This window comes from Microtus oregoni, unplaced genomic scaffold (assembly GCF_018167655.1).
Source record: "Microtus oregoni isolate MIOR12 unplaced genomic scaffold, Mior012 000005F_ref0000423, whole genome shotgun sequence".
Classification (NCBI taxonomy): domain Eukaryota; kingdom Metazoa; phylum Chordata; class Mammalia; order Rodentia; family Cricetidae; genus Microtus; species Microtus oregoni.
The window spans coordinates 35,500,321-35,528,320 of NW_024543064.1; the positions used below are offsets into that span (position 1 = coordinate 35,500,321).

Consider the following 28,000-nt stretch of genomic DNA (forward strand, 5'->3'; position numbering starts at 1 on the left):
GGGTGGTTGTGAGCTGTCCTGTGTGGGTGCTGGGAACTGAGCCCTGGCCCTCTGAAAAGGCAGTAAGTGCTCTTAATCACTGAGCCATCTTTCCAGTACTAAAATAATAAAGCTTAAAAAAAATCCATTGGGGCTGGGAATGTAGCTCAGGTGTGAGGGAGAGTGCATGTCTAGCGTGCCCGAGGCCAGAACAGTAAAATAAAGCAGGGTATGGTGATGTTCTCTGTAATCACAGCTTTTGGGAGATAGAGGCGGGAAGCTCAGAAGTGCAAATCATTCTTGGCTATATAGTAAGTTTGAGGCCACCCTGGGCTACATGAGACTGTCTCCAGAAGTAAAATAACCAAGAAAAAGTAGAGAAAATAAGACTAATGAATTCTTATACACCTAACAATCAATTTCCTTTTTCTTTTTTTGAAGACCTTATTTCATTTATCAGTAGGGCTGTATGTGCCATTGTGCATGTGTGTAGGTCAAGAGAGCAGCATATATGAGTTGGTTTTTTCCTTCCACTGTGTGGGGCCTTGGAATGGACTCAAATAGTCAGGATTAATGGCAAGTGACTTTACCCACTGAATCATCTCATTTGCCCATGAGGACCTGGCTTTAATTTTTAGAATCCACATAAAAAAGCTAGGTGTGGTGGCTAGCACTAAGGGAGGGTGAAATGGGCAAGCCTCCTGCTCATGGGCTAGTCTTACTAGCAAACCTGGTGAGTTCCAAGCCAGTGAGAGATGCTATCTCAAAACAATACCCAGCGTTGCGGAATATTCCCTTAAAGTTACAGAACATTCCTTTAACACTACCCAGTGTTGCAGAATATTCCCTTAAAGTTATGGAATATTCCTTTAACTATGTAAAGATGTGTGACATGCTGCATTTGTTTAACTATGTGAAGATGAGTTGCTGTTTTACCTTGTCTGCCTAAGGCACCCGATTGATCTAATAAAAAGCTGAATGGCCAATAGCTAGGCAGAACAGGGATAGGCAGGCTGGCAGACAGAGAATAAATAGGAGTCTGGGCTCTAGAAAGAAGAGAAGGAGAGAATGAGGGAGGAAGAAAGGGAGGAAGAGGGGGAGATATGCCCTGGACCAGCCAGCCAGCCAGCCAGCTGCCAGCCAGCTAGACATGCAGTAGGACACACAGAATGAAAGAAAGGCGAAATGTAGGATGAAGAGAAACAGGTTAATTTAAGTTAAAGGAAAAAAGTTAGCCAGAAACGAGCATAAGCTAAGGCCAAGCATTCTCACTGATAAGGATTATCGTCAAGTCCTGACTGGAGTATTCTGTGAGGCTGGATCATCTCAGCCAGTAGCCTTGAAGCTGTTCTGGATGCAGAACTCAGAAAAAAACTGCAACAGAGGGGCTCTGAAACGTTGGATCAGAGAAGAATGAAAGAGCGAAAGGCCATGGGGACATAAGAGAGGCAGGCAGGCAGGCAGGCAGGCAGGCAGACAGACAAGAGGAAGAAGAGAAGCAGTTTACGGAGTGCACATGTCACAAAGCTGATGGTGGAAAAGGTGCCCGGTGGCAGGTAATGAATGATGAAACCACTTTTGCGACAGAGGCGGGCTGCGACTGCAGCAGAAACGAACACTCCTGAGAGCTGGGATTAAAGGCAGGTGCCACCACAGCCTGGCTTCTTTTTAAAATCAAAAACAAATTAAGTTTGTTTTGTCTGCACGTATGTCTATGTGCCACATATGTGCCCGGTGCCTACAGAGACCAAAAGAAGATCTTGAATCCCCCGGAACTGGAGTTACAGATGGTTTTGAGCCACCATGTGGTGCTGGTAATTGAATGTGGTCCTCTGGAAAAGCCGTCAGTGCTCTTTTGTTGTTTTGTTTTTTGAGACAGGGTTTCTCTGTAGCTTTAGAGCCTATCCTGGAACTTGCTCTGTAGACCAGGCTGGCCTTGAACTCACAGAGATCTGCCTGCCTCTGCCTCCTGAGTGCTGGGATTAAAAGTGTGCACCATCACCGCCAGGAAAGCCAGTGCTCTTAATCTCTCTCCAGCCCCCTATTGAATTTTTTGAATCTTAGTTGGTGAGAAGATTCAACCAGATTTCAGGATGTGGGGCTCTTTTCATTTCTCATGTTTCCATAATTTTTATGTCTTTCTACTCTGCCTCTTCCATAGCTCTGGGCACGATGTAGAAGGTCTATAATCCTAGTGTAGAGGAGGCAGAGGCAGGAGTATCTCAGTAAGTTCTAAATCAGAGTAGGCTACACAGTAAGATGTCTACACATCTCAAAACAAAAACAAAACTCAACCCAAACCAAAACAACAGCAAACAAACCCCAAACCTCCAAAACATCCCTGTGAAAAAGATGTTGACGTCACCCACACATTGCTGGGCCTTCTCCAGGGAGTGATCCCACACCAGGGGGTCATCTTCATGGCAATGGAGTTATTTTCTTTTTAGGTATGTGTTTTTGCTTCTTTTAGCTGCTCATTTCTGCTCCCAACAAGAGATTCCTAGGGAAATTCAAATTTCTTGGGTTCATTGCTTCCACAGTCTAAAAGCCAAAGTAAAGAGACACAGGTATGTCTCTTTACAGTATCCTCATTCCTGCCAGGCAGGCTGGTGACTGAGGATCCTAAGTTTAAGGCTAACCGAGCTACACAGCAAGACCTTGTCTAAATCAACAAAAAATGTCAGCAGTGACAGGGATTGAGTCTATGGCTTCATACTCGCTCTACCACTGAGCTACAGTACTAAGCACCTCTCCCCCTCCCAACAAACAAACCCGCACAACAAAACAAAATGAGAACAATAAATCTACCTTATAGCTGAGGACATTAAATGAATTATTATGCTAAAAAGGTTCTTTCAAGTGAATAGTGGTAAATGTCTGTCATGGGTATGCTTTCAAGATTACTGAGCGGTTAGGCGATGCACGGGACTGTGTTAAGTACTTTGTACCCCTTTTTATCCTTTGAGACAGGGTTTCTTACAGAACTCTCGCTGTCCTGGAACTCATTCTGTAGACCAGTCTAGCCTCATAGAGATCCGCCAGCCTCCGCTTCGCGAGTGCTAGGAATAAAGGCGTGCAGCCCCAGGCTCCGCTAACGCTGTTGGGGAGGTACTATAATATTACTTAGATAAAAGCAAACTGGTTTTGAGAGAATGGTTGGTTATGTCTAATTTGAAAATCACAACTCCGTCCCAGAAAAAGGCGGCTAATTTCAAGACAACTCAGACCAGTTGGCAGCCCAGCACCAACGCCTCCGTTCATCTCTCAATCGGCCACTGGCCTTGACTACCTCCAGCTCCTCTTTCTGCTCCAGGTCTAGCACAGGAAAGATACTCACGGCTCTAAGAGCCCGAACCAAATTCTCACAAATGTGCCGCTTTTCCTAATCTAGTTCGGGCAGCGACTGCTCTGGCGCAAACCATTCATTTGGTTCACCTGCATGAGCCAAATTCAGCAGCCAGGAAGGCTAACAAACCTGCAAGCAGGAGCCCTGCCACCTGCTAGTCGTCCCCGCCGCCCTGGCTAAGCTACGCCCCCTAGAGGTCGGTCTCTAGGCGGAAATCCAGGACCCTTAGCAGCCTCAGCCCTAGGCCCGCCCCTTCCTCCAGGCCCGAACGTCGAGCGTCACGATCGCTGAACGCAGCCAATACGGACTGCGCGGCAGAGTGGCGGGAGGTTCGATTGACACTGCCTGGAGGCTGTTAACGCGCGCTTCGTGAAGTGGAAGGTTAAGGGCAAGACACCGGGGACGCTCTGTGCCTCTCTTCAGCGTCTTTTCAGATTCTCCCCCCAGCCTGGACCTTTTACTGGCGCTTCCCGGGTTCCTGTTTAACGTCCCTCAAGTCTTTTCCTGGGTCCCTACTTGACCTCTCTCAGATTTTGTTTGGCATCCGTCCAGTTCTGGTAAATTCCCATCCCCCTCTTAGGATTCTGGCGCTTCGCCTTCGCACTTTAATATCTACTTTTCTCTTGGCTAGTGATAACCCTCAGGGAAGCAGCCCAGCGAGGGACGGAATTCCGACTCTACTTTCACCTGCAACTTAATCGGTCTTCTCTTCCATCCTAGGTTTATACCCAGCTCCGCCTGGACTTGCACTCTGGATTTCTTGAGCCTTGAGTAACTGGCGACCTAAGTTCCCGGTTTGGACCCAAGTTCCAGCCCCTGATTGCGTCTCCACCCATGACGACTCTTTAGACTTTCTTTTCAATGATATAGCAGCTCCCCTCAAAAGCATGCCCAGGTCCCGCCCTCTCTGTTGCTGAGTGCTTTTGATTTAGCTGATGAGTACTTGACATCTGATGCTTCTGGATCCAGGATGGTAAGTGTGACCTTAAGCAGACTTAACGGGGCCTTTGCTGCAGGATCTCTGCAGGTACTCACTTTCTGTTCTCCCTGATAGAGGAGGAGCTTAGCCCCCAGCCAGCTGGCCAGGAGGAAACCAGACGGCAGATCATCTGATGATGAAGACTGGCAGCCTGAGACAGTAGTGAGTGTTCTAGGGAAATATGGAAGATGGGGATACAGGACTGTTTGGACAGAAAAGGAATCTGGAGTTGGTTTCTGTGGTCCAAAGTCATCTTCAGAAAGTATCTTTCATCCATTTAGTAGCCTTTCCCCCTTTCTTTTTCTTTTCTCTCTCTCTCTCTCTTTCTCTCTTTCTCTTTTTTGAGACAGTATCACCAGCTAGCCCAGACTGTGGTCTGTGGTCTGCCTCCTCAGACTGCCTGTGGTCACAGGCATGCACCAACACCTCTGGCACTTACCAGTGAAAACTTACCATGTACCAGGTATTGAATAAGATTAATAAAATTGTCCTTCGGGTAGGTTCTCTAGAAACTAATATAACCTCTGTTTTCTTCATGGGAGGAGTATATTAAAAGCAAGGAATAGGTTATGTTGGGTGCCAGAACTGCAAAAAGTGGGGGGGGGGGGGGCGTGCACACCTATATTTTGTGCTTCCCTAGACTATATAGCGTATATAGTGTATCTACCCAAGTCTGGGATACATAAAACCTTTTTTTCCTTTCCTTTTCTTTTTTTTTTTTTAAAGGGATTTTGCCACGTGGGAGCTTGTAAGGAAAGGATCCTTTAAGGAAGGACTAGATGCACTGTTGTTGGTTTTGTTTTGTGTTTTCAAGATAGGGCTTCTCTGGTAGCCCTGGCTGCCCTGGAGCTTGCTCTGAGGACAAGTCGAGCCTCTCATTTAGAGATCCGCCTGCTACTGCTTCCCAAGCACAGGGATTAAGGGCTTGTGCCACCATGCCTGACTGGCACTTCTCTTTTTAAATTTATTTATTTTTTGTCTTTTTGAGACAGGAGGTCTCTGTTGTGTAGCTTTCTGGCTGACCTTGAATTCACTATGTGTTGACTAGACTGGCCTTGGACTCAGATCCACCTGCCACTGCCTACTGAGTTCTGGGATTAATGGCGTGGGCCGCCATACCTGTCCTAGAAGGCACTTGTCTTTGTTAGGGTCAGTGTGTGAGTAAAGGCACTTGGAGGAAGAGGGCCTGGCGACTGCTTCAGATCTGCTGTATGGAATCATCGCAGACAGCTTGACAAGCTGGTACCAGTGTGCTGATGGCTTGGGGTTAACTTCTTTTTTAAACTTGTTTTGGGGAGAGTATATATACTTTGACATTTAAGGGGAGAGTCAGTTATCTCTTTCCACTATGTGGGTTTAGGTATTGAACTCAGGTCTTCGGGTTTGGTGGCAAGTGTCCATACTGCTCAGCTGTTTCAAGACACTCCCCCTCCCCCACCTTTTGGGACAGGGTCTTTCACAAGCTCAGCCTGACCTCAAACTCACAGTGACATAGCTCACAGTGACTTTAAAAAGCGAGCTCCCCCGCCTTCACCTTCCGAGTAAACCACCACAGCTACCTGGGGCTCATTAGCATTGCTGCTTTGCTACTGTGAGAGGAACAATGGCTCCCTCTTTCTATTTACAAAGCTCATTCTCTGCAGGTGAGTAATGAATGGAGCTGTATTTGGTTGTTACTTCTAAAGGTACTGGTTGTTTTTTGTTTGTTGGTTTGTTTGGAGACAGTGTTGAACTTCCTAGTCCAGCCTGGTCTCAGACTCACAGAGATCCATGTGCCTCGTCCTCCCGTATGCTGGGATTAAAGATGTGTACCACCGCGTCCAGCAAGTTTCAGTTTTCTTTCTTTTTTTCTTTCTTTCTTTTTCAAGACAAGGTTTCTCTGTAGCTTTGGTGCCTGTCCTGGACCTAGCTCTTGTAGACCAGGCTGGCCTCGAACTCCCAGAGATCCGCCTGCCTCTGCCTCCCAAGTGCTGGGATTAAAGGCGTGCGCCACCACCACCCGGCAACATAATATTTTTTTAAAGATATATTTTTAATTTATGTGTATGTGTGTGTGTTTAGTTGCTTGTGTAGGTCAATAGTATCAGATCCCCTTGGAGCTGGAGTTAGAGGCAGTTGCAGACTTCCTGTGTGGGTGCTGGGAATTGAACTCAGGTCCTCTGGCACAACAGCACATGCTCTAAACCACCGAGCCATCTCTCCAGTCCGTAAACATAATATCTTAGGGTTGCTGTGATAGTGATATATGATAATACAAGTTAAGAGTTTAGTGTGGGGGCTGGAGAGATGGCTCAGTGGTTAAGAACACTGGCTGCTTTTCCAGAGGACTCAAGGTTCAGTTCCCAGCAACCACATGGCAGCTCAAGACTGTCTGTAACTCCAGTTCCAGGGTTCCGACATCCTCACACAGACACACACAGGCAAAACAGCAATGCACATAAAATAAAAATAAACAAATTTTAAAAAGGTTTAGTGTGGTGTCTGACAATAAATAATTTTGTTTTTGTTGAGGCAGGGTCTCATGTAGCCCAGGCTGGCTATGAGCAAGGGATGGACTTGAACTCCTGATCCTCCTGCCTCCATTTCCCAAATGCTGGGATTATAGGTGTGTGCCACATATCTTGCTGGCACTTTTGTGCAGTGTCCCCTAATACTGGCTTTTATATTTGCTAGACAAAAGCTCAACAACTGAGCAATATTGCTTGTTTGCCTCAACCTCTCAAGTACCCGGGACAACACATGCTCAGCACTACTCCTGGCTCTAAGTACTCAAGGGCTGATCACCTGGGTGGTCTCTGGGGTTGTCTGGGTGTTGCAAGGTCGCTTTCCCATTTCTCTCCTAGACTCCTAAGAAACAGAAGTCCAGCAATGAGACCCAGTGTTTCCTGTCTCCTTTTCGGAAACCTTTGACTCAGTTAATCAACCGACCACCCTGTTTGGATAGCAGTCAACATGTAAGTCATAAGTACAACCGGCCTGGTTCTGTGTGTGTGTGCCTAGTTCTTTTGCCTTGGATTTCTTCACAGCAGAGTGATCATCTTGTTCCTAGCGTCTGTGTGATCTGCTGGAAGGTTTGCTTGAATCTTTCCTTGTTTAGAACTCTGTGGGTCCCAGCTAAAAAGTGGCTTAGATTCCTAAATAAATGAGTCAAGAAGGAAGGTTGCAACACTGTTCAGATACTGTGTGTGGCTGTTTTGTTTTGGTTTCTTCCTTCCTTTCTTTTTTCTTTTTTTTTGAGATAGTTGTTTTACATAGTCCCAGGGTGGCCTTGAAATCTGTCAAAACTTTTATTAATCTGGGGAGTGGTGATGCACGCCTTGAATCCCAGCACTTGAGAAGCAGAGGTAGGTGGATCTCTGTGAGTTTGAGTTCAGTCTGGTGTACAGAGTAAGTTCCAGGATAACCAGTACTGTTTCATAGAAAAACCCTATCTCGAAAACAAAACAAAACAAAAAACCCATATATATATATATATATATATATATATATATATATATGTATGTATGTATTTTGCCTGCATGTATGCCTGTATAGGCCAGAAGAGAGTGTCAGATCCCCTGGAATGGTCCGTCCATTCTTCCTTCCTTTCTTCTTTCCTTCCTTCCTTCCTTTTTCTTCATTCCTTCACTTCCTTCCTTGCTTCCTTTTTCTTTCTTTTTTCTTTTTTTAGATAGGGTTTTTCTTTGTAGTCCTGACTGTCCTGGAACTCAGTAGACCAGTCTGGCTTTGAATTCATAGAGATCCACCTGCCTCTGTCTGAGAGCTGCCTGGGTGCTGGGTACTGGGTGAAGGTGTGAGCTAGTGAGCTACTACTGCCTGACTTGTTGATTTTTACTTTTATTTTTTTTTAATTTTATTTATTTTTTTGAGGTAACGATTCTCTGTTGTATCCCTGACTGTCCTGGAACTCACTTGTAGATCAGGCTGCCCTCAAATTCAGAGATCTGCCTACCTCTGCTGGGATTACACCACCATGCCTGACTCTTAAATATAGGTCCTTTAACATGCTCTAGACCAGCGGTTCTCAGCTTGTGGTTTGCAATCCCTTTGGCAAACTTCTGTCTCCAAAAAATATTTACATTACAATTCATAACAGTAACAAAATTACAGTTATAAAGTAGCAATAAAAATAATATTGGGGTTACTGCACCATGAGGAACTATATTAAGGATTGAAGCATTAGGAAGGTTGAGAACCACTGCTCTGTACTGAGCTGCATCTCTAGTCCTTTTTTTCACTTTGTATTTTGAGGTGTGAACTTAACATAATAAGTGGCCCAGGCTGGACTTGAACTCTGTGCTACTAGGTATCTCATGGCATAATTGTTACACATTTGACAGGGATAGCATACAAATTGCTGTTTTCAAAACAGCCACCCACGCCTTTAATTCCAGTGCTTGCCTGGTCTACAAGGCTACAAAGCTACACAGAGAAACTCTGTCTCAAAAAATGAAACAAAAACCACCCAGTGGTTGACACACTCCCTGAGTCCCAGTACTCAGAGGCAGAGGCAGGTGGATCTCTGCAAGTTCAAGGCTAGCCTGGCCTAGAATACTAGAGAAATTCTGTCTCAAAAAGCCACCACCACACCACAAAATCTCAGCCAGATAAGCCTCACTTCCTCTGCAAGGCAGCGACACTGTTCAGGGAGGGCAAATCTGTTTTGAAGGTCTCAGCAGTTTCTCACAGCAGACCAGATTCCATAAGGGAAATTAGCTGGACTTCTGATAATGTTTAATTTCAAGGTGTGCCATAGTTTCAGGATTACCATGAGTATGATGAAGTTTCCTCACCTTCTGTTAGAGGCTGTGCTCTATCAGGTCTGCTGTGGTCCTTGAGCTCCTGGTGTTTTCCTGCTGGTAGTAGATGCAGGTATTTTGTTTTGTGGCAGTCCCTCTGACAGTCACCTGCAGCAGTGGTGGCTTTTATTCCATCGCCTCCGTTGTATAGCCCAGGCTGACCTTTTTTTTTTTTTTTTTTTTTGGTTTTTCGAGACAGGGTTTCTCTGTGGCTTTGGAGCCTGTCCTGGAACTAGCTCTGTAGACCAGGCTGGTCTCGAACTCACAGAGATCCGCCTGCCTCTGCTTCCCGAGTGCTGGGATTAAAGGCGTGCGCCACCATCGCCCAGCCCCCTTTAATTCCTTTTAAAAGAAAAAGAAAATTATATAGGCATGTGTATAGCCCATATTACATTTATCTGTTTACCAGTGAAGGCATGGAAATATTTTCTCGGCTTTTCTATTTCTTTTTTTTTGTTTGTTTGTTTTTTTGGCTTTTCTATTTCAGACCTGTCCTAATCTTCTTTAATAAATTTGTCTTTATTTCTAACACACCTTACACACAGACATACACATACACACATTCTCTTGGATATAATTTTCTTTTCTTTTTTAAAATGGAAGAAGAGGCTCAAAAGGTAAAATTGTCTAGATCTCACAAAAGTGTGGCCTTAGAGATGAAGACTTCGGCCTTGGACATGGTGAATTTTGAAGAGCCTGTATGTATTTACTTTTAGAGGTTGTTGCAGGTGTGTGTGAGTAGCCTAGGAGTATGGTATGGGATGTATGGGGGGTGCTGGAGAGATGGTTCAGCCGTTAAGAGTACTGGCTGCTTTTCCAGAGGACTTGGGTTCAATTCCCAACATCCACATGGTGGATCAAGACTGTGTAATTCTAGTTCTAGGGGTTACGATACCCTCACACAGACATACATGTAGGCAAAACACCAATGCACATAAAATAAAAAGTAAAATTTTAAAAAATAAATAGATTAGGTGATCTTTGGCAAAGAGATACTTGATGTCTCAAAGTGTGTTGGATTATCAGGGTGAATCTACAGTTGGAAGAAGTTTGGGTTTAAGTCGTGAGCCCTGAGGAACACTGACTTTTTAGGGCATTTAGGCGATTTAGGCAGAGGTGGAAACACTTTTTGGGCTGAGCTGAGATTCCAGAGAAGTGCAGTAGTGGGAGAGTGGTTAGGGCGGTGTCGTTGAGGAAAGAATGGTTAGCTTTGTTAAGATAAGAATGGAAATTTGTCCACTGGAATTAGAAGCATGCAGGCCAAGGCCTTGTGCAGAACCACTCCTGAGGAGTGGAGGCAGATTGGAGTGGGAGATAGTAAGGCAGACTTTGATTCTTTCTAAAAGTTTGCCTGTAGAAGGGGAGGTAAAAGATTAAATCAGACTGGTGAGGAAGAACTAGCAGGGATGGAGCAGTTGAGGTGGAAAGACTGGGAATAGCTGCCCCTTGAGCCTGCTGAAATAAGCTGTTGGTTGTGGAGAAAGTTCCCTCCTTCTCCATCATAAGGAAAGATCACTGTAGAACGCTGTTCTCCGAGCAAGAAAGCCACCATCTTCCCTTAGATAAGCTTACAATAGATAGGGCTTGGGGACTGGTGACCTTCCCTTTAAGGAGAGAGATAGGGACAGTCACTGGACCCTTGTCTGGGATTCCAGCCACTCCCAATCATTTGTTAGGCAATTATTCTCCTTTAATCGTGGTCTGGGGAGGCCCTAGTGTCTAGACTGGGAAAGAGTGAATGAAGAAGGCTCCATCTTGGCTGCTGGGAAGCAATCATCCATGCTGGACTTTCCTGTCACCCACGCTTCTGCCAACAACCCGTCCTTTGTGCCCTGTAAGTAAGCCAGATAAGCTCCTTGGTTTCCTAGGGCGAACATTAGTGGAATTTGGTTGGTTGTAAGGGGGAAGAGGAAAGGAATTCTCAAAGTATATGGTATGAATTATCAGCACAAGTGAATGAGGACATACCTGTGCCTCAGTTTGGCACTGTTAGACCAGATCTCAGGAGCTGGTCATGCCGAGTCCTGCTGCCACTCTCCCGGCTGATGTGTTTGACTAGGAGTCTTAATAAATATGAACACCCCAGACAGTAACATAGCCTGCTCTTTGTCCTACAGATCCTATGGCTTTTAAAATTTGGAATATACTTGGTCAAAATCTAGCATCTTGTCCTAAAATTTGGAATCTAGCCTCTTGTCCTAAAATTTGAAATATACTTGGTCTAAATCTAGCCTCTTGTCCTAATTTATATACTTTTTTAAATTACAGGCATGTGCTCCCAAATAATCTTGAAAGTAGTTTTTTTAGTTTTGGAATTGATATCAAATTCTTTTTTTTTCTTATTTATGTATTCTTTTTAGCTATGACTGCTCTGTCTGCATGTCCCTGCATGCCGGAAGAGGGCTTCAGATACCATTACAGATGGTTGTGAGCCACCATGTGGTTGCTGGGAATTGAATTCAGGACCTCTGGAACAGCAGCCAGTGCTCTTAACCACTGAGCCATCTCTCCAGCCTCTGGAACTAGTTCTTGTAGACCAGGCTGGCCTCAAACTCACGGAGATCTGCCTGCCTCTGGGATTAAAGGCATGCGCCACCACCGCCTGGCTGAGGATTTAGTTGTTTTTTTTTTTTTTTTTTTTTTTAAGATTTATTTTTTTAGGGGGCTGGAGAGATGGCTCAGAGGTTAAGAGCACTGCCTGCTCTTCCAAAGGTCCTGAGTTCAATTCCCGGCAACCACATGGTGGCTCACAACCATCTGTAATGAGATCTGGTGTCCTCTTCTGGCCTGCAGAGATACATGCAGACAGAATGCTGTATTCATAATAAATAAATAAATTAAAAAAAAAGATTTGTTTGTTATATATACAATATTCTGTCTGTTTGTATGCTTGCTGGCCAGAAGAGGGCACCAGATGTCATTACAGATGGCTGTGAGCCACCATGTGGTTGCCGGGAATTGAACTCAGGACCTCTGGAAGAAGAACAGCCAATCTCTCCAGTCCTAGATTTAATTGTTTGAATCTTTTAAGACAACATGAAAAGTACTGTCTCTGGGTGGTTTGATGGTTGCCAAGTTTTCTGGGATACTAGTCCCTCAAGCCAAGCTAAGAGCTGAGAAAGGCTTTGAAATGGCTCTCAAAAGATACCACAGTATACCTGTATCATGCCTCAGCCTCCTGAGTGCTGGGATGTTAAGGGCGCCCACCACCATTGCCTGTAGGACCTGGCAGACTTTTTTTTGTTAGTGTTTTTTCTTAATGATTATCTTTTCTGTTCATAACTATAGTATTCATGCTAAATCACAAATTTAGTCAGAGCCAGGCAAGCTTGATGCAGAAGAATTGTGAGTTCAAGTTCAAACTGGATTATATGTGAGTCGCTAGGCTAACCTCAGTGTAATGACACTGAAAAAACAAAAGCTTTCTTCAGATGAAGATAAGCAGAATTTAGTATTTTGTCACATTACTTAGTGATGGTGATGTTCATTTGCCAATTCTTTCAGTAGATCACAAAAATAAGGTTTTTTTTGTAAAGAAACTATTTGGTTTCTAAAAATTTATTATCTGTATATGTAAAGAAATGCATTAGAATATAAAGGTAAAAGTTTCATGGCAAGACATGCTTGCCTTTGGCAGAAAGGAGTTTTTTTATTACTGTTTTTCCCTATAATCTAGTCCCATTAGGAGCCAAATGTGATGGGTTATGCCCGTAATGCTCATGCTCGGGAGGTGGCAGCAGGAGGAGCACTGTGAGTTTCAGGCAAGCCTGGGCTACAGAGTGAGATCTGTCTCAAAAAACTAAACATAACATGGGCTGGCAAGATGGTTCAGCGGGAAAAGGAACCTGCCACCAAGCCTGATGGACCCCAGTTTGATCACCAGGACTCACCTGGTGGGAGGAGAGAACCCACTTCTGCGTCACCCTCCATCGCACACAGAGAAACAAAACTTTAGGGTGCTTGCTCTTGATTTCTTCTTGCTCCCTTTGGTCCTAGCTGTGATATTGCCAAGGTTCACAAGCAATATAATTTCCAAAATAATTCAAGTGTTTACAGATAAAGATCAAACTTTACTACCATTCAGTTCATCATTAATTCTGTCTGCTTCCTCTTGCTCCCTCTCCCCTCCCCCTCCTTCCCTCACCTTTGCCTCAGAGGTCCATTGAGTAGTCTTGATTTCCGGGTAGTCCACACTGGCTCTTCCTTTCTAGTGCCTGCATGTATCTGCTTTCTTCAACTTTTTGGAAATTTCTTTTTCTGTTGATGAGTTTCTCTTCTCTTGGTGTTTGTTTTGTTTTGTTTTTTGAGACAGGATTTCTCTATGTAGCCCTGGCTTTCCTGGAACTCACTTTGTAGACCAGGCTGGCCTTGAACTCACACAGATCCACCTGCCTCTGCCACGACCAATTTGAGCTTATTCTCTCCTTATGTCCTTTTCCCGTTGTTCGTGGTCTTGGACCTTCCTGTGGCAGGAAGCACTTCCTGGCTTTGGGCACATGAGTGAAGGGTTAAGCTCTCCATCTGCACTGGCTGTACACACTGAGCACACTGAGCACACTTACACATGCTGTTTGTATTGTGTGAGTGGAGGTGTGCGCGTGCTGCGGCTCTTAGGGAGGGCAGAGGACAGCTTGTGGATCCTGGGAGCCAACTGTTTGTTGGGTGTGACAGTAAGCACCTTTTTCTGTCTCTCTTTCTTTCCTTCTCTCTTTTTTCTTTCTGAGAGACAGAGAGAGAGAGAGAGAGAGAGAGAGAGAGAGAGAGAGAGAGAGAGTAGGAATGTGAAGTATGCCATGTGTATAGGGGCAGGGATAGGCCGGACAAAGGTGCTGGATCCCATGGAGCTGGAGTTAAGTCTTCCCAAACTGAACTTGAGTTCTGGAAAAGCAGAAAGTACTCTTAACTGTTGAGCTCTTTCTCTAGGCATCTTTCCCCACTTTATGAAACAGGGTCTCATGTAGCCCAGGCTGGCCTCAAAGCCTACTGTGTAGCTAAAGATAATCTTGAGCTTCTGATCTTCCTGCCTCTGCCTCTCAAATTCTGAGTAACCTGGATTAATTTTCTTTTGGGGACAAGGTTTTACCTGGGCTGGCTTCAATCTCAGTATTGTCCTTGCTCATTCTCCTAAATCCTAGGATTATAGCTTTATATCTTTGTGCTTGCCTTGAATAACAGCAACTCGTAGCCCTCATAGGGCTCTTAGTGAGGACTAAATCGTGAGGAAGCTAGATGTGGTGGTACATGCCTATAATCTCAGTACTCAGGAAGCTGAGGCAGGAGAATTGAAAGTTTGAGGCTAGCCTGGCGTACATAGACATTATGAAAGAGCAAGGCTTAGCTCTTATTAGTCATCTTTGTCATTTTTCTGTTCATATTCTACTGATGGCTACTGCCTATGTGACTTCTAATCTTTGGGCTGTTTAATTTTTTTGTTTGTTTGTTTTTTTGTCTTTTCGAAACAGAGTTTATCAGTGTAACAGTTCTAGCTGTCCTGGAACTAGCTCTTGTAGACCAGGCTAGCCTTGAACTCACAGAGATCCGCCTGCCTCTGCCTCCCAAGTGCTGGGATTAAAGGCATGCACCACCACTGCCCGGCAGGCTGTTTAATTTTCAATAAAGCTGATATGGATTTATGAAAATTAAACAGTTGGCAGAACTAATGCAGCAACAAATTTATTTGTGGTTGGGAGGTTAGCTTTGTGGTAGGAAGAGGGACAAAACACCCATACACAAAATAAAGTGAATGAGATAATTAATAATACCAGAAGTAGAACATGTTAGACTATTTATTGATCTATAACATCTCCTGAATTCCTGTTTTTCTTTTTCTTTTTAGGAAGCATTTATTCGAAGCATTTTGTCAAAGCCTTTCAAGGTCCCCATTCCAAATTATCAAGGTAAAATGGAAATTATTAGTTTTCTTATTTGGTCGTTGTTTTTTTGTTAAAGTTTATTTTGTGTTTTGGTTGAGTCAGGGTCTCACTGTGTAATCCTGGGTGGCCTGGAATTTACTTTTTAGACTAGGCTAACAGGCTTTGAGTTTACCGAGGTCTGCCTGCCTCTGCCTCCTAAGTGCTGTGCTACTATGCCTGTAGTTTTTTATTTTTAATCATGTGTATGTGTCTGTGTGAGTATATGCTATGTGTGTGTGTACACGTGCATGTGTGTTCATTTGGCCACCTGAGAAGGTCAGAGGCTTTGGATCTCAGAAGCTGGAGTTATCTGTACTTGTGACTTGATTGGAGTGGGTGCTGGGCGTCACACCCATATTCTTTGGAAGAGCAAAGCACTCTCTTAATTGCTTAGACACCTCCAGCGTCTGTTTGTTTTGATTCAGGCTTTTGTTTTGTAACCCAGCCTGGCCTCAGAGTTACAGCAATTCTCCTGCCTCAGGATCCTAAGCGATAGGATTACAACTGTGCACTACCATGCACATCTTTTCAGTTTTTTGTTTTTGTCATCTGTGTCAATGTGCCTGAATAGATTAAAGATTTATATGCTAACCTGGGAATTGAAGATGTCAGTCCATGGGTGGATGTGTTTGACGTGATCCTCCTGAGGCTTGTGTGAAGAAGGCTATACTGCTTTTAGCAGGGACTGCCAAGACCAATTGTCCTTCATCTTCGTGGGGCAGTGGCTAATGACTCTGGCCTTCATTCAGTTTAAGCATGTTCAGTGCTAACTCTTTCCTAAGTTTGACTGTGGGAGGTCTGATGTCCACAGTTTTCCTTTGTCTTGTGTAGGACATTGCATTGTGCCTGAACAGGGATGGGGAGGGAAGCAGCCAGCTTTCAAGTTCTCACATAGGAAAGGCCTCTGTTGAGTTTTATATCTTGCTACAGTTGACTTGAGATGAACTTGATAAAGCCCTCCAGAAGTTTGTAGTTGAATGGGAGAAATAAATTAGGAAAAACGCTTGAGAACTGACAAGATAATGGTCAAATAGATGCACAGATGGTTTGAAGGAGTTCAGGGAAAGAAGGCCATGGGAATTCAGAAAGGTACATGAAAGATGGGCATTTCAATTTGGCTTGCTGGCGTGCCTGATTATAGCGGGTTAGCTCACAGATTGACTGCTGATTTCTAGGTCCTCTGGGCTCTCGTGCATTGGGCTTGAAAAGGGCTGGTGTCCGTCGTGCCCTCCATGATCCTCTGGAAGAAGGTGCCTTGGTTCTGTATGAGCCTCCCCCACTAAGCGTCCATGACCAGCTGAAGCTTGACAAGTATGCACATTGGTATTTTTTTGAGTAGTTCTAGTCCACTATAAGTATACGTGCCTAGAAGGATGGGAGGGTGTTTGTGATCTGTTTTCCTCCTTTGGAATTGTCATAGGCTGCCAGAGCTGTCATGGCAACTGCACAATATCCAGAGCAAGTGGTTGGGAAGGAGATTGTGGAAGACTGACTGTGTGGTAGTGTTCAGGTTGTGGGAGTTCCTCTCTGCCTTCTGCCATGTTCATTTGGAGGGGCAAGTGATGGGGTGAGGACAGGAGTGTCAACCTTTCTGATGTTTTTGACTCCTCCTCACTGTGGTTTATTCCTTGCGGGGAGAAGGTATAATCAACCTTCTGGGCCTGCAGATACCACTTCCTGAGGATTGACCTTGCCTGAATCCGATTTTTTCCTGCTATGTTTTCTCAGGGAAAAACTCCCTGTCCACGTGGTTGTGGATCCTATTCTCAGTAAGGTGTTGCGGCCTCATCAGAGAGAGGTAAATGAGGGTCAGGGGAAGGGGTGTGGCCGGGGCTGAGCAGGTGTCGGGTGAACTAAACGGTGTTATTCCTCAGGGAGTGAAGTTCCTGTGGGAGTGTGTCACCGGTTGTCGGATCCCGGGAAGCCATGGCTGCATCATGGCTGATGAGATGGGCCTGGGAAAGACACTACAGTGCATCACGTTAATGTGGACACTTTTACGCCAGAGCCCAGAGTGCAAGCCTGAAATTGAGAAAGCAGTGGTAGTGTCACCTTCCAGCTTGGTGAAGAACTGGTACAATGAGGTTGGGAAATGGCTTGGCGGGAGGATCCAACCTCTAGCCATCGACGGAGGCTCTAAGGACGAGATAGACCGAAAACTGGGTATGGAGCTTTAACAAACAAATCTTTTTACTTGTGTGTTCATTTGTGGCCAGTGTTGATGGCAGTGTGGGGACAAGTGGGAAAATTGCCATTGAAAAACAGCACAATTTTTGCAAGGCTATGTTAAACAACTATCAGACTATCTTTCTTTGAGAGCTGCTGATTTGTCCTGACACTGTTCTGTTGTAGAAGGATTCATGAACCAGCGTGGGGCTCGAGTGCCTTCTCCCATTCTCATCATTTCCTATGAGACTTTCCGCCTTCATGTTGGAGTCCTTAAAAAAGGAAATGTTGGACTGGTCATATGTGATGAGGTACTTAACACTTATAGTCTAGATGGTAGAAGATCAGGATGTCAGAATCTTCACTAAACATTACCAGCAGTGGGGAATGCCAGGAATAGAGATGCCACACTAGAGGATGCAAGTGAGTGGGAGAAGCCATGGCACTGGTTTGCCGTAGAGGGATGAAACAGTGCGTACAGTTGAGGAAAGCTGCTCTCGGGAGGCAGAGACAGGTGGATGTCTGAGTTTTGGCTTGGTCTACTATAGACAGTTCTAGGCCAGCCAAGACTACAGAATGAGACACTATCTCAAACAAATGAAACTCTGAGGAGGGTTTTGGTACTGTGGGCCAATTGGTATTTTCCCCCTCTAAATAGTAATCTTAAGACCAAAGAGGGACTTTATTTAGATCCTGGCTCTGCCACCTAACAGTAGTATGACCTTACTCTTAAGTGATTTAACCATATGTGCTTGTGTTTCTGCATCTGGAAAATACCTGCCTCATCTGGTTATTGTGGGGACTCAGTGAGTTGATTAGGGAGAGGCTCTTTTCTCAGTGTCTGGTAAGGATGGTTTTTATTCTAGGTTAGGGATCTTTGAATGGTTAGAAGCACAGAGATAAGAAAGTCTAGTGTGTTACCTAGGGATGGTGGCATAAGCCTATAATCCTAGAAACTCAAAAGGCTGAGGAGAGGGTCAGGGCTAAAGACTGAGACTGCTTGCTGATTGGCTTGGTATAAGAGTGACCCCTCCTCGAGGCTCATATATTTGAATGCTTAGTCACCGGGGAGTAGAATTGTTTGAAAGGATTTAGAAGGATTAGGAGGTGTGATCTTGTTGGAGGAAGTGTGTCACTGGGGGTAGGCTTTGAAGTTTCAAAAGCCAGGCCCAGTCTTTCTGCCCACAGATCAGGATGTAGCTCTCAGCTACTGCTCCAGTGCCTCCATGATGATAATGAACTAACCCTGTGAAACTGTAAGCAAGATACCAGTTAAATGCTTTTTTTATAAGAGTTAATTTGGTCTTGGAGTCTTTACACAGCAATAGAATAGTGACTAAGACATTGATCTTAAAGATGTCATGGGTTTGGTTCTTAGCACCCACATGAGGTGGCTCCTAACCATAGATATAATTTCAGTTCTATAGTATCTAGCACTTTTTGGCTTCTGCAGACACTTGCAAACATGTACAAATGAACTCATGCAGACACACGTACACATTAATGAAAAAAAACATTTAAAAAGCATTCAGAGACTGGAGAACTGTCTCAGCAGTTAAGAGCACTGGCTCCCCTTCCAGAGGACCCGGGTTCAATTCCCAGCATCCACATGGCAGCTCACAACTATCTACAGCTACAGTTTTGATACCCTCAAACAGATATACATGCAGGCAAGCACCAATGCACATAAAATAAAGATAAATTGTTTAAAAAAAAAAAAGCCAGGTGGTGGTGCAGACCTTTAATCCCAGCACTCAGGAGACAGAGGCAGGCAGATCTCTGTGAGTTTGAGGACAGCTTGGTCTACAAATCAAGTTCCAGGACAGCCAGAGTAGTTAATACAGACAAAAAGAAAAAGAAAAAAAAGGAAGGAAGGAAGGTCATTTGACTCTCTCAGCTGCCTGGTTCTTAAGAAAAGAGTCCTTTTCTATCTTCTTCAACATAAATGGCTTCAAGGGACATTAACAATGACTGCAAGGAGGACAGGTTAGGAAAGAGCTCTCAAAGGAAGCTCTTTGGATATAGAAGCTGAATGACTGCCTGGAGGTGAGTACAGCTGAGGTCTCCACCTTCTATGTTTAGCATCATGGCTCAAACATGACACTGAGGCACCTGGCTCTGAAAGTTCTGGGTTGGTTGGACGGCAGGGAGGGGGAGGACTCCCTGAAAGCTTGGGTCTATATCATGGCCACGTTGACTGAAATTGGTGAGTAGTAAAGTTCTGGAAGTTTGAAAATGGAAGAATGGGAAGAAACAGAGGGAATCCTTGCTTTTTGGGAGTAGCATTGATCCTACCTTGTGAGCCTAATACTTTTCTCTGAGGCAGTAGGCAAAGAAGCCTCTGCTGGCCTGTCTAGTTCCTGTAACTTCAGGACCTGTAATGTTTGACTCTTTTCTCCCTACAGACTTTGCTGTCATTGAATTTTATCATTTACTGTTGTAAGTTGTAATTAATTATCTTGCAGGGACACAGGCTTAAAAACTCTGAGAATCAGACTTACCAGGCCCTGGACAGCTTGAATACCAGCCGGCGGGTGCTCATCTCTGGGACCCCCATCCAAAATGACTTGCTTGAATATTTCAGCTTGGTGCACTTCGTTAATTCAGGAATTTTGGGTAAGGAGCCCTGCCTTCCTGCTTTGTCCTTAGAGTGAAGAGAGCAAGGAGACATTGCCAGTTAGGTGTGGATGAGTAGAAACTCTTTTTTTTTTTTTTTTTTTTTTTTTTTTGGTTTTTCGAGACAGGGTTTCTCTGTGGTTTTGGAGCCTGTCCTGGAACTAGCTCTTGTAGACCAGGCTGGTCTCGAACTCACAAAGATCCGCCTGCCTCTGCCTCCCAAGTGCTGAGTAGAAACTCTTGTTGGAAGGCTTCTCTTATCAGAGAGTAGCCAAGCTGTAGCTAAGTTGATACCTGCAATCTCAGCACCTGGGAGATGGGAGGCAGGAGGATCAGGGGTTCAGAACCATTTTTGTACATAGGGAGTACATTAGACCTTTCCTCAAAAGAGGAAAAGGGGTGGGGAGGCAAAACTGTAGGGTGCCTTTGACTGTGGAGCAACTCAGGACGACCAACATGGGCCCATTTATCTTCTGCAGAGGCAGTGTTAGCTATGTAGGTAGGGATTGTGTGCCTATCAACTGGAGCTGGAAATACCCCTGTGCATTAACATTAGGTATGATATATGTTAATATGGTATGTGCATGTGGGTGCCTGGGCTTTGTTGACAGATTTCTGGCATGCTTGGCCCTACGGCCTGTTCAAGTCCCAAAGAAACACACAGAGGCCTACATATTAATTATAAACTGGTTGGCCTGTTAGCTTAGACTTTCTTATTAACTAATTTTTTTTTAAATATTTATTTATTTATTTACTTATTATGTATACAGTGTTCTGTCTGCGTGTATGTCTGCAGGCCAGAAGAGGGCACCAGATCTCATTACAGATGGTTGCGAGCCACCATGTGGTTGCTGGGAATTGAACTCAGGACCTTTGGAAGAGCAGGCAATGCTCTTAACCACTGAGCCATCTCTCCAGCCCCCTTATTAACTAATTTTTACATCTTACATTAACCCATAATTCTTGTCTGTGTTACTATGTGGCTTGGTACCTCTATTAGTGAGGCATTCTCTTCTTGCTTGCTCTGTTCCTGGCTGATGACTGAAGACTAAGCTTTTCCTCTTCCCAGAATTCTCCTATTCTGGTTGTCCCACCTATACTTCCTGCCTGGCTCCTGGCCATTCAGCATTTTATTAAACCAGTACAAGTGGCAAATCTTTACAAGGTACAAGACCACTGTCCACAGCAGTGCATAGGTGTTTTGACTGCTCTCTACCACAGGTTTTAAAAGTTTCAATTTCTTTTTTTTTTTTTTGAGACAGGGTTTCTCTGTATAGCTTTGGAGTCTGTCCTGGAACTTGTACTGTAGACTAGGCTGGCCTTGAACTCACAGAGATCCACCTGCCTCTGCCTCCTGAGTACCTGGGTTAAAGGCGTACGCTACCACCACCTGGCACATAAATAAGTATAGAGTTGGGCAGTGGTGGTACATGCCTTTAATCCTAGCAGTCTGGAGGCAGAGGTAGGTGGATTTCTGTGAATTTGAGGCCTGCCTGGTCTGGAGAATGATGTCCAGGAAAGCCAGGGCAACACAAAGAAATCCTGCCTTAAAACAAACAAACAAACAAACATACAAATAAATGAAGGGCTAGAGAGATACCTCAGCCCTACTTGTCCTGGAATAGACTAGGCTGGCCTAGTGCATCACCACTGCCCAGTTTTTGTTTTTGTTTCTTAAGTTTTTAGTTCTGTGTCTTTATCTTATAGTTGTAATTTTAGTTCATTAACAATTACTATAAGGTTTTTTTAATCAGGGTATTTCTATCTAACTATAATAGGGACTCAAATCTTAACTATTTTGCTGTCTGATTCATTAAATAAAATTGCTTGTATTTTTTCAGCTTTATTCTCAGCAGGGAGGGTGTTTGGTGACAAGATGGTTTGTCATTATTAGCAGCAAGAAAAATCATTCCACCCTTACATTCTTTAATATTCTTAATTCTCTCCTGAGTTTAGGAACTGCCCAGGAGTTTAAGAAGCATTTTGAGTTGCCAATTTTGAAGAGTCGAGATGCAGCTGCCAGTGAGGCAGACAGACAGCGAGGGGAGGAACGTCTGCGGGAGCTCATCAGTATCGTGAACAGGTAATAGTTTCAACTCTGGTCAGCCAAATAATTTGAGATCTTCTAAGCTATTTGGGAACTGCCCTGATCTGTGGGCTTGGCTGTCTGGAGCATTTAAGGACTGGTATTTGGGAGAAGGAGTGGGATCTGTGCCATGAATTGTCACTGAATAAATAACAAAGTCTTACAGGGTAAGTTCCATTTCTGGGGAGCCCTTTGGCCTGGTTTTGTTCTTATCAGCCTGGTGAAGACGCACTTCTGTTGGTACAGTTAGCCTCCTGAACAAGGCATATCCTTGCCAGCACTTCAGAACCTCTTGACAGTTGGTTTAGCCTAAAGCAACTTTAACATAAACTGGCTTTCTATGTGCAGACTCTAGTTTTGGGGAAAGCTTAAGGATGTCTGCATGGCTCCCAGCCCAAGAGGACCTATTTCTTTTTTTTTTTTTTTTTTTTTTTTTTGGTTTTTCGAGACAGGGTTTCTCTGTGGTTTTGGAGCCTGTCCTGGAACTGAACTAGCTCTTGTAGACCAGGCTGGTCTCGAACTCACAGGGATCCGCCTGCCTCTGCCTCCCAAGTGCTGGGATTAAAGGCGTGCGCCACCACCGCCCGGCGAGGACCTATTTCTTTTTGTGGGTTTCAAATGAATCAGGGGCAAGCAGATTCTGGATTCCGGTTGTTGGTATGCACCCTTGATGATTTACATTATGAATGGCCTGCTCTTCCCGACTGCATGGCGACCTCTTCCTACCAATTTTACATGGCAGATTTATTGTGTCCCATGAAGCTGCTGAGTTTTTTTCCCTCCTCGTCTTTTTGAGATAGTATCACATGTATCCCAGGCTACTTCCCAGATGCTGGGATTCAGGCATCTGCTATCATGTCTGACTAGGTAGCTACTCAGAAGATGCCTCTCTATTGATCCTGGGATCAATGAGATGAGATCTTAAAAACTCTGGGAGTCATATGACAGCTGTTATCTGCAAATGTAGATAGAATCCTCCCAGTAAAGACGTACAGTTTAGGACATGGAGAGTTGGCTTAGTGGTTAAGAGCACATGTTGTTCTTTTTTTTTTTTATTTTAATGTATATTGGTGTTTTTACCATGAGTGTCGAGTTCCCTGAAACTGGCGTTACAGACAGCTGTAACTGTCTATAACTGTCATGTGGGTGCTAGGAATTGAACCCGGGTCCTCTGGAAGAGCAGTCAGTGCTCTTAAACACTGAGCCATCTCTTCAGCCCACATGTTATTTATTCTTTTGTTTTTTTTGTTTTGTTTTGTTTTGTTTTTTTTTTGGTTTTTTGAGACAGGGTTTCTCTGTGGCTTTGGAGCCTGTCCTGGAACTAGCTCTGTAGGCCAGGCTGGTCTCGAACTCAGAGATCCGCCTGCCTCTGCCTCCCGAGTGCTGGGATTAAAGGCGTGCGCCACCATCGCCCGGCTTATGTTATTTATTCTTGCAGAGGATTCCTGACACCTCCGTGGTAGTGTACTTAATTCCAGTTCCAGGGATCTAGTGCCTTCTTTTGACTTCTGAGGGCACTGGGATAAACATGGCGTATAGGCATACATGGGAGGAAAACACTCATACACATAAAATTTTTTAAAAAGTCCCTTAGTTTGTGACCCACTTTTCCAGACAGAGCTGCAGATTGAATGCAAGACCTTAGCTTTCTTTTAAAGACCAACCAAGAAGCTGAAGGGAAGAAAAGATGTTGTCAGTCTAAGCTAGATAATTTTGAAGGCCTTTGTTCCCATGATTAAAACCCTGAAACAAACAAACAAACAAATAAATCTCATATATGGAATAATAAGTCTTTGATACATGTCATAGAAATGATAGGTCTGACATAAAATAGAGTGAGTCTTGGTCCTTTAGGTAGGAGCTCTTCTTCTAATATACAGCACAGCACTTTCCCCAGCCTGTTGCTTTTTCTCATTTTCCCTAGGTGCCTGATACGGAGAACATCAGACATCCTCTCTAAATATCTGCCAGTGAAGATTGAGCAGGTGGTTTGTTGTAGGTACTGAAACCAACTCAAAGGCGTGCAGTGAGTGGGTAAAAGCTTAGCTTCTGAAGCATGGCTGACTCTCAAGATGTTCTTAGGGTAGCAGTGTGTGTGGTCCAGCCTTTTCTGGTTAACCACCCGCCTCTTTATTTTCAGGCTGACACCCCTTCAAACTGAGTTATATAAGAGATTTCTGAGACAGGCTAAACCCGAAGAAGAATTGCGTGAAGGCAAGATGAGTGTGTCTTCCCTGTCTTCTATCACCTCTCTAAAGAAGCTTTGTAACCGTGAGTGTGCCCAAGCCCAGTATCTTCTGTGTGGGTGAGCAAGGGAGAGGTATTTCCTGTGGATAGGCTGGTGACCTTCACTAGAGACCTCACGGAGGCCACATGTAGTCTAACCCTTCATAAGACATGACTCCTGCTTGTGGACTCTTCTCCGTGAACTATGCCTTTATTTTAGAAACTACATCTTGGTGCTTGAGATGTACTGTGCTGTGTATGTGAATGCTTGCATGTACACGTCCTCTTGTACAACATTAGGCAGGAGGAGAGATAACAAACAGTGCCTCTCATGTTGAGTCTCTCCTTTTGGGAGAACATAGTGGTGTGTGATACTGTCCATCTAGGCTTCGGATGGTACCGGCTACACCCCATGGGAACGTGGGAGGGTGGACCCCCAAGACAGTCTCGGAAGCGAGGCCTTTCCTTAGGTGCCAGGCATCCAAAGGGTGAGCACTGAAGTGGAAGCTTTAGAAAAGCAAAGTCACCAGCATTTTTTCCCCAGATCCAGCTTTAATCTATGACAAGTGTGTGACAGAGGAGGATGGCTTTGAGGGTGCTTTGGATATCTTCCCACCTGGTTATACCTCTAAAGCTGTGGAGCCACAGCTGTCAGGTGAGCCCTACTCATCAGTAGATGGCGTCCTTGGAGGAACGATAGAAGGGTGGGAAGTGGTCTCTCTGCCGAAGCTGTCCCGTCTGAAAGCAGGATATCACGTGTAGCAATCCTGGGCCATTGGGAAGGCCAACTGTGAGGACTAATAGTAGTCACTCTTCCCAGGTAAGATGCTGGTCCTTGATTACATTCTGGCCATGACGCGAAGCCGCAGCAGTGACAAAGTTGTGCTGGTGTCTAATTATACTCAGACGTTGGATCTCTTTGAAAAGCTGTGCCGAGCTCGAAGGTAGGGAAGAGTCTAACCAGGCTAGCAAAGGGATATATCTCCCTCACTGGTACTCTAGGAGGACTAGGCTATATGAATGACTTTCCTGAGTTCTCTTCCCTAATGGCTGTGATGGCACTAATTCCATCTCTGCACAGGCTTATATCCTGGTCCCTCGAGTACTTCACAGATCTTAATTCCTGCCCTTACATCTCTGTCCTTCTCATTGGGAGACCTTAGACAATGCACAGGCAGCCGCAAGATGGTTAATCTAGTCTTATTGGTGGCCATAGCTTCAAGGAATTCATCGTTCTTGGTTCTTGTGAGCCACCATGTGGTTGCTGGGAATTGAACTCAGGACCTTTGGAAGAGCAGGCAATGCTCTTAACCTCTGAGCCATCTCTCCAGCCCCCTTCTTGGTTCTTGAACTTTGGATATCCCTCCAGGTACCTGTATGTTCGCCTGGATGGCACAATGTCCATTAAGAAGCGAGCCAAGGTTGTGGAGCGCTTCAATAATCCATCGGTAAGTACACCAATGCATAGAAATTAAGTGTTGAAAAGCTGTGAGGAGCTGTATTTCTTCGTTTTTCTGTTCTGGTGGGTGTGATAATATGAAGCTGACTGACTTAGACCCTGACTTTGTGGGTTGGGAAACTGAATGGTAGGCACACCGACTTGTCCTCTGTGTGAGTATACAAGAATGACAGGAGACATGTAGTTGAGTTGAGAAGTGTGTGCACTCCACCCCCTCCTTCTTTTCTTCCCAGAGTCCTGATTTTGTCTTCATGCTGAGCAGCAAAGCTGGGGGCTGTGGTCTTAATCTCATTGGTGCTAACCGTCTGGTCATGTTTGATCCTGACTGGAACCCAGCCAATGATGAACAAGCTATGGCCCGAGTCTGGCGTGATGGTCAAAAGAAGACCTGCTATATTTACCGACTGCTGTCTGTAAGGATGGTGATGCTGATCTGAGTGGGGGTGGGTCACGAATCAAGACCCTCTTAACTATTTCTCAGTGTGTCTCTTTTTAGCCCTTCTGCCTCTATCCGACCTCACTATATATTTAACCGAGTCCTTTGTTCTGTTCTCCCTCATCCCTCCTCTTTGCTCTCTTCCAGATGCTTTTCTTGCTGTGCTCTTGAGATGCTTACTCAAGATACTTTTCATAGGGCACTGTTTCCTTTTATAACATGTCATTTACTTTAAAATCGTCTCATGCTTCATGTACCAAAGGGCTAAGAAGTGGTAAATGTTACTTATTCACTACAGATCACACAGACCGTTGTCTGTACTTGTAGCTTACTGATGATTTCATATACAAGCTGTCTTCATTTCCTTCCCAAATCTAGTATCTTTTTTTTTTTTTTTTGGTTTTTTGAGACAGGCTTTCTCTGTAGCTTTGGTGCCTGTCCTGGAACTAGCTCTTGTAGACCAGGCTGGCCTCGAACTCCCAGAGATCTGCCTGCCTCTGCCTCCCGAGTGCTGGGATTAAAGGTGTGTGCCACCACCGCCCGGCCCCTAGTATCTATCTTGTGAGTACCATGCTTGACTTCATCTCTAGCGATCTTAGTTCCTCATCTAATTATTCTCAAGGCTCTAGTATGTTGTGAGTCATTTGTTTTCAAAGCTTTAATAGAGATCATCTTACTACTTTTCCATCCTTTCTTTCTAGCTTTTTTTGGGGGTGGGTTGGGGGATTGAAACAGTTTCTCTGTGTAGTCCTGACTGTCCTGGAACTTGTAGATCAGGCTGGCCTCAAACTCAAGAGATACACCTGCCTCTGCCTCTCAAGTGTTGGCATTAAAGGCATGCACCGCCACTGCCTGGCTTTCTAACTTTCTTATACTCACATTCTTTACCCTGAACAACTAATTGAAGCTCTTTGTTTTTCAAACCCCATTATGCTCAGCTTTCTCTCTTGGCTTGTAATCTTTTTTTTTTTTTTAATTTTTTTTTTTGAGTTAGCTCAAATATAATCTACTTTTAATATTTTCTGAACTCCTCTACCATTCCTTCCACAGGACCCTGGGTATCATGTACAGACTTCTGTCATTGTACAAATTTGTTTGTAAGTCTGTCTATCGAAGTGGTCAGTGACCTAAAGGATGGATCATACTTCATTCCTCCTTGCATCCTATTACTAGTATATGACCTGAAAAAATACTCATGATATTGAATAAAGAGAGTTGGGCCTGGTGTGAGGGAGCTTTGCTACAGATAACCTGTTTTTACCCTAAATGAATTTAGCCCCATCCCTGACACCCCTTCACTGGTTCAGAAAATGGGCAAAACAGCACAATTCTTGACTCTAGAAAAACTAGGGAAATGGATCTCAGCTGAGACAGATATTAGCCCAGGATTTGTACTTTGCATTCATTGCTCCTTTTCAAGACGTCTTTCACCCTAGTTTTCCTGCTCCCTGGGCATCTACAGGATGACTGAGCTGTATTTCATCCTACTTCTAGACTGGAACCATAGAGGAGAAGATCTTTCAGCGGCAGAGCCACAAGAAGGCACTGAGCAGCTGTGTGGTTGATGAGGAGCAGGATGTGGAGAGACATTTCTCGCTTGGTGAGCTGAAAGAGCTGTTTACCCTGGATGAAGCCAGCCTCAGTGACACACATGACAGGTAGGCGGAGTGCCCTTGTCATTATCTCTTGAGCTACCTCGGCAGCACAGAAATAAGATCTGTAGTGACCACAACTCTGTCCTCTGACCCCAGGCTGCATTGCCGCCGCTGTGTAAACAGCCGCCAGGTCTGGCCACCCCCTGATGGTTCTGACTGCACTTCAGATCTGGCTCAGTGGAACCATAGCACAGATAAACGGGGGCTCCAGGATGAGGTACTCCAGGCTGCCTGGGATGCTTCATCTACAGCCATCACCTTCGTCTTCCACCAGCGTTCTCACGAGGAGCAGCGGGGTCTCCACTGATAACCAGCTGGTCTGGAGTAGTGGCTAGAGGAAG

The 28,000-nt window shown here is 44.7% G+C and overlaps 1 protein-coding gene across 1 annotated transcript; it reads left to right on the forward strand.

The window, feature by feature from the left end:
* The first annotated feature begins 3,691 nt into the window (after positions 1–3,691).
* Positions 3,692–27,990, forward strand: Rad54l (RAD54 like). The gene is made up of 19 exons (XM_041651944.1): positions 3,692–3,882; positions 4,046–4,298; positions 4,380–4,466; positions 7,148–7,258; positions 14,940–15,000; positions 16,191–16,326; positions 16,744–16,813; positions 16,890–17,178; positions 17,368–17,492; positions 19,647–19,797; positions 21,754–21,880; positions 23,808–23,882; positions 24,024–24,154; positions 24,654–24,764; positions 24,930–25,053; positions 25,479–25,557; positions 25,802–25,981; positions 27,499–27,662; positions 27,756–27,990. Exons 2-19 carry the CDS (start codon positions 4,296–4,298, stop codon positions 27,964–27,966), a joined length of 2,235 nt encoding a protein of 744 aa, XP_041507878.1. The 5' UTR covers positions 3,692–3,882; positions 4,046–4,295; the 3' UTR covers positions 27,967–27,990.
* Positions 27,991–28,000: the final 10 nt, after the last annotated feature.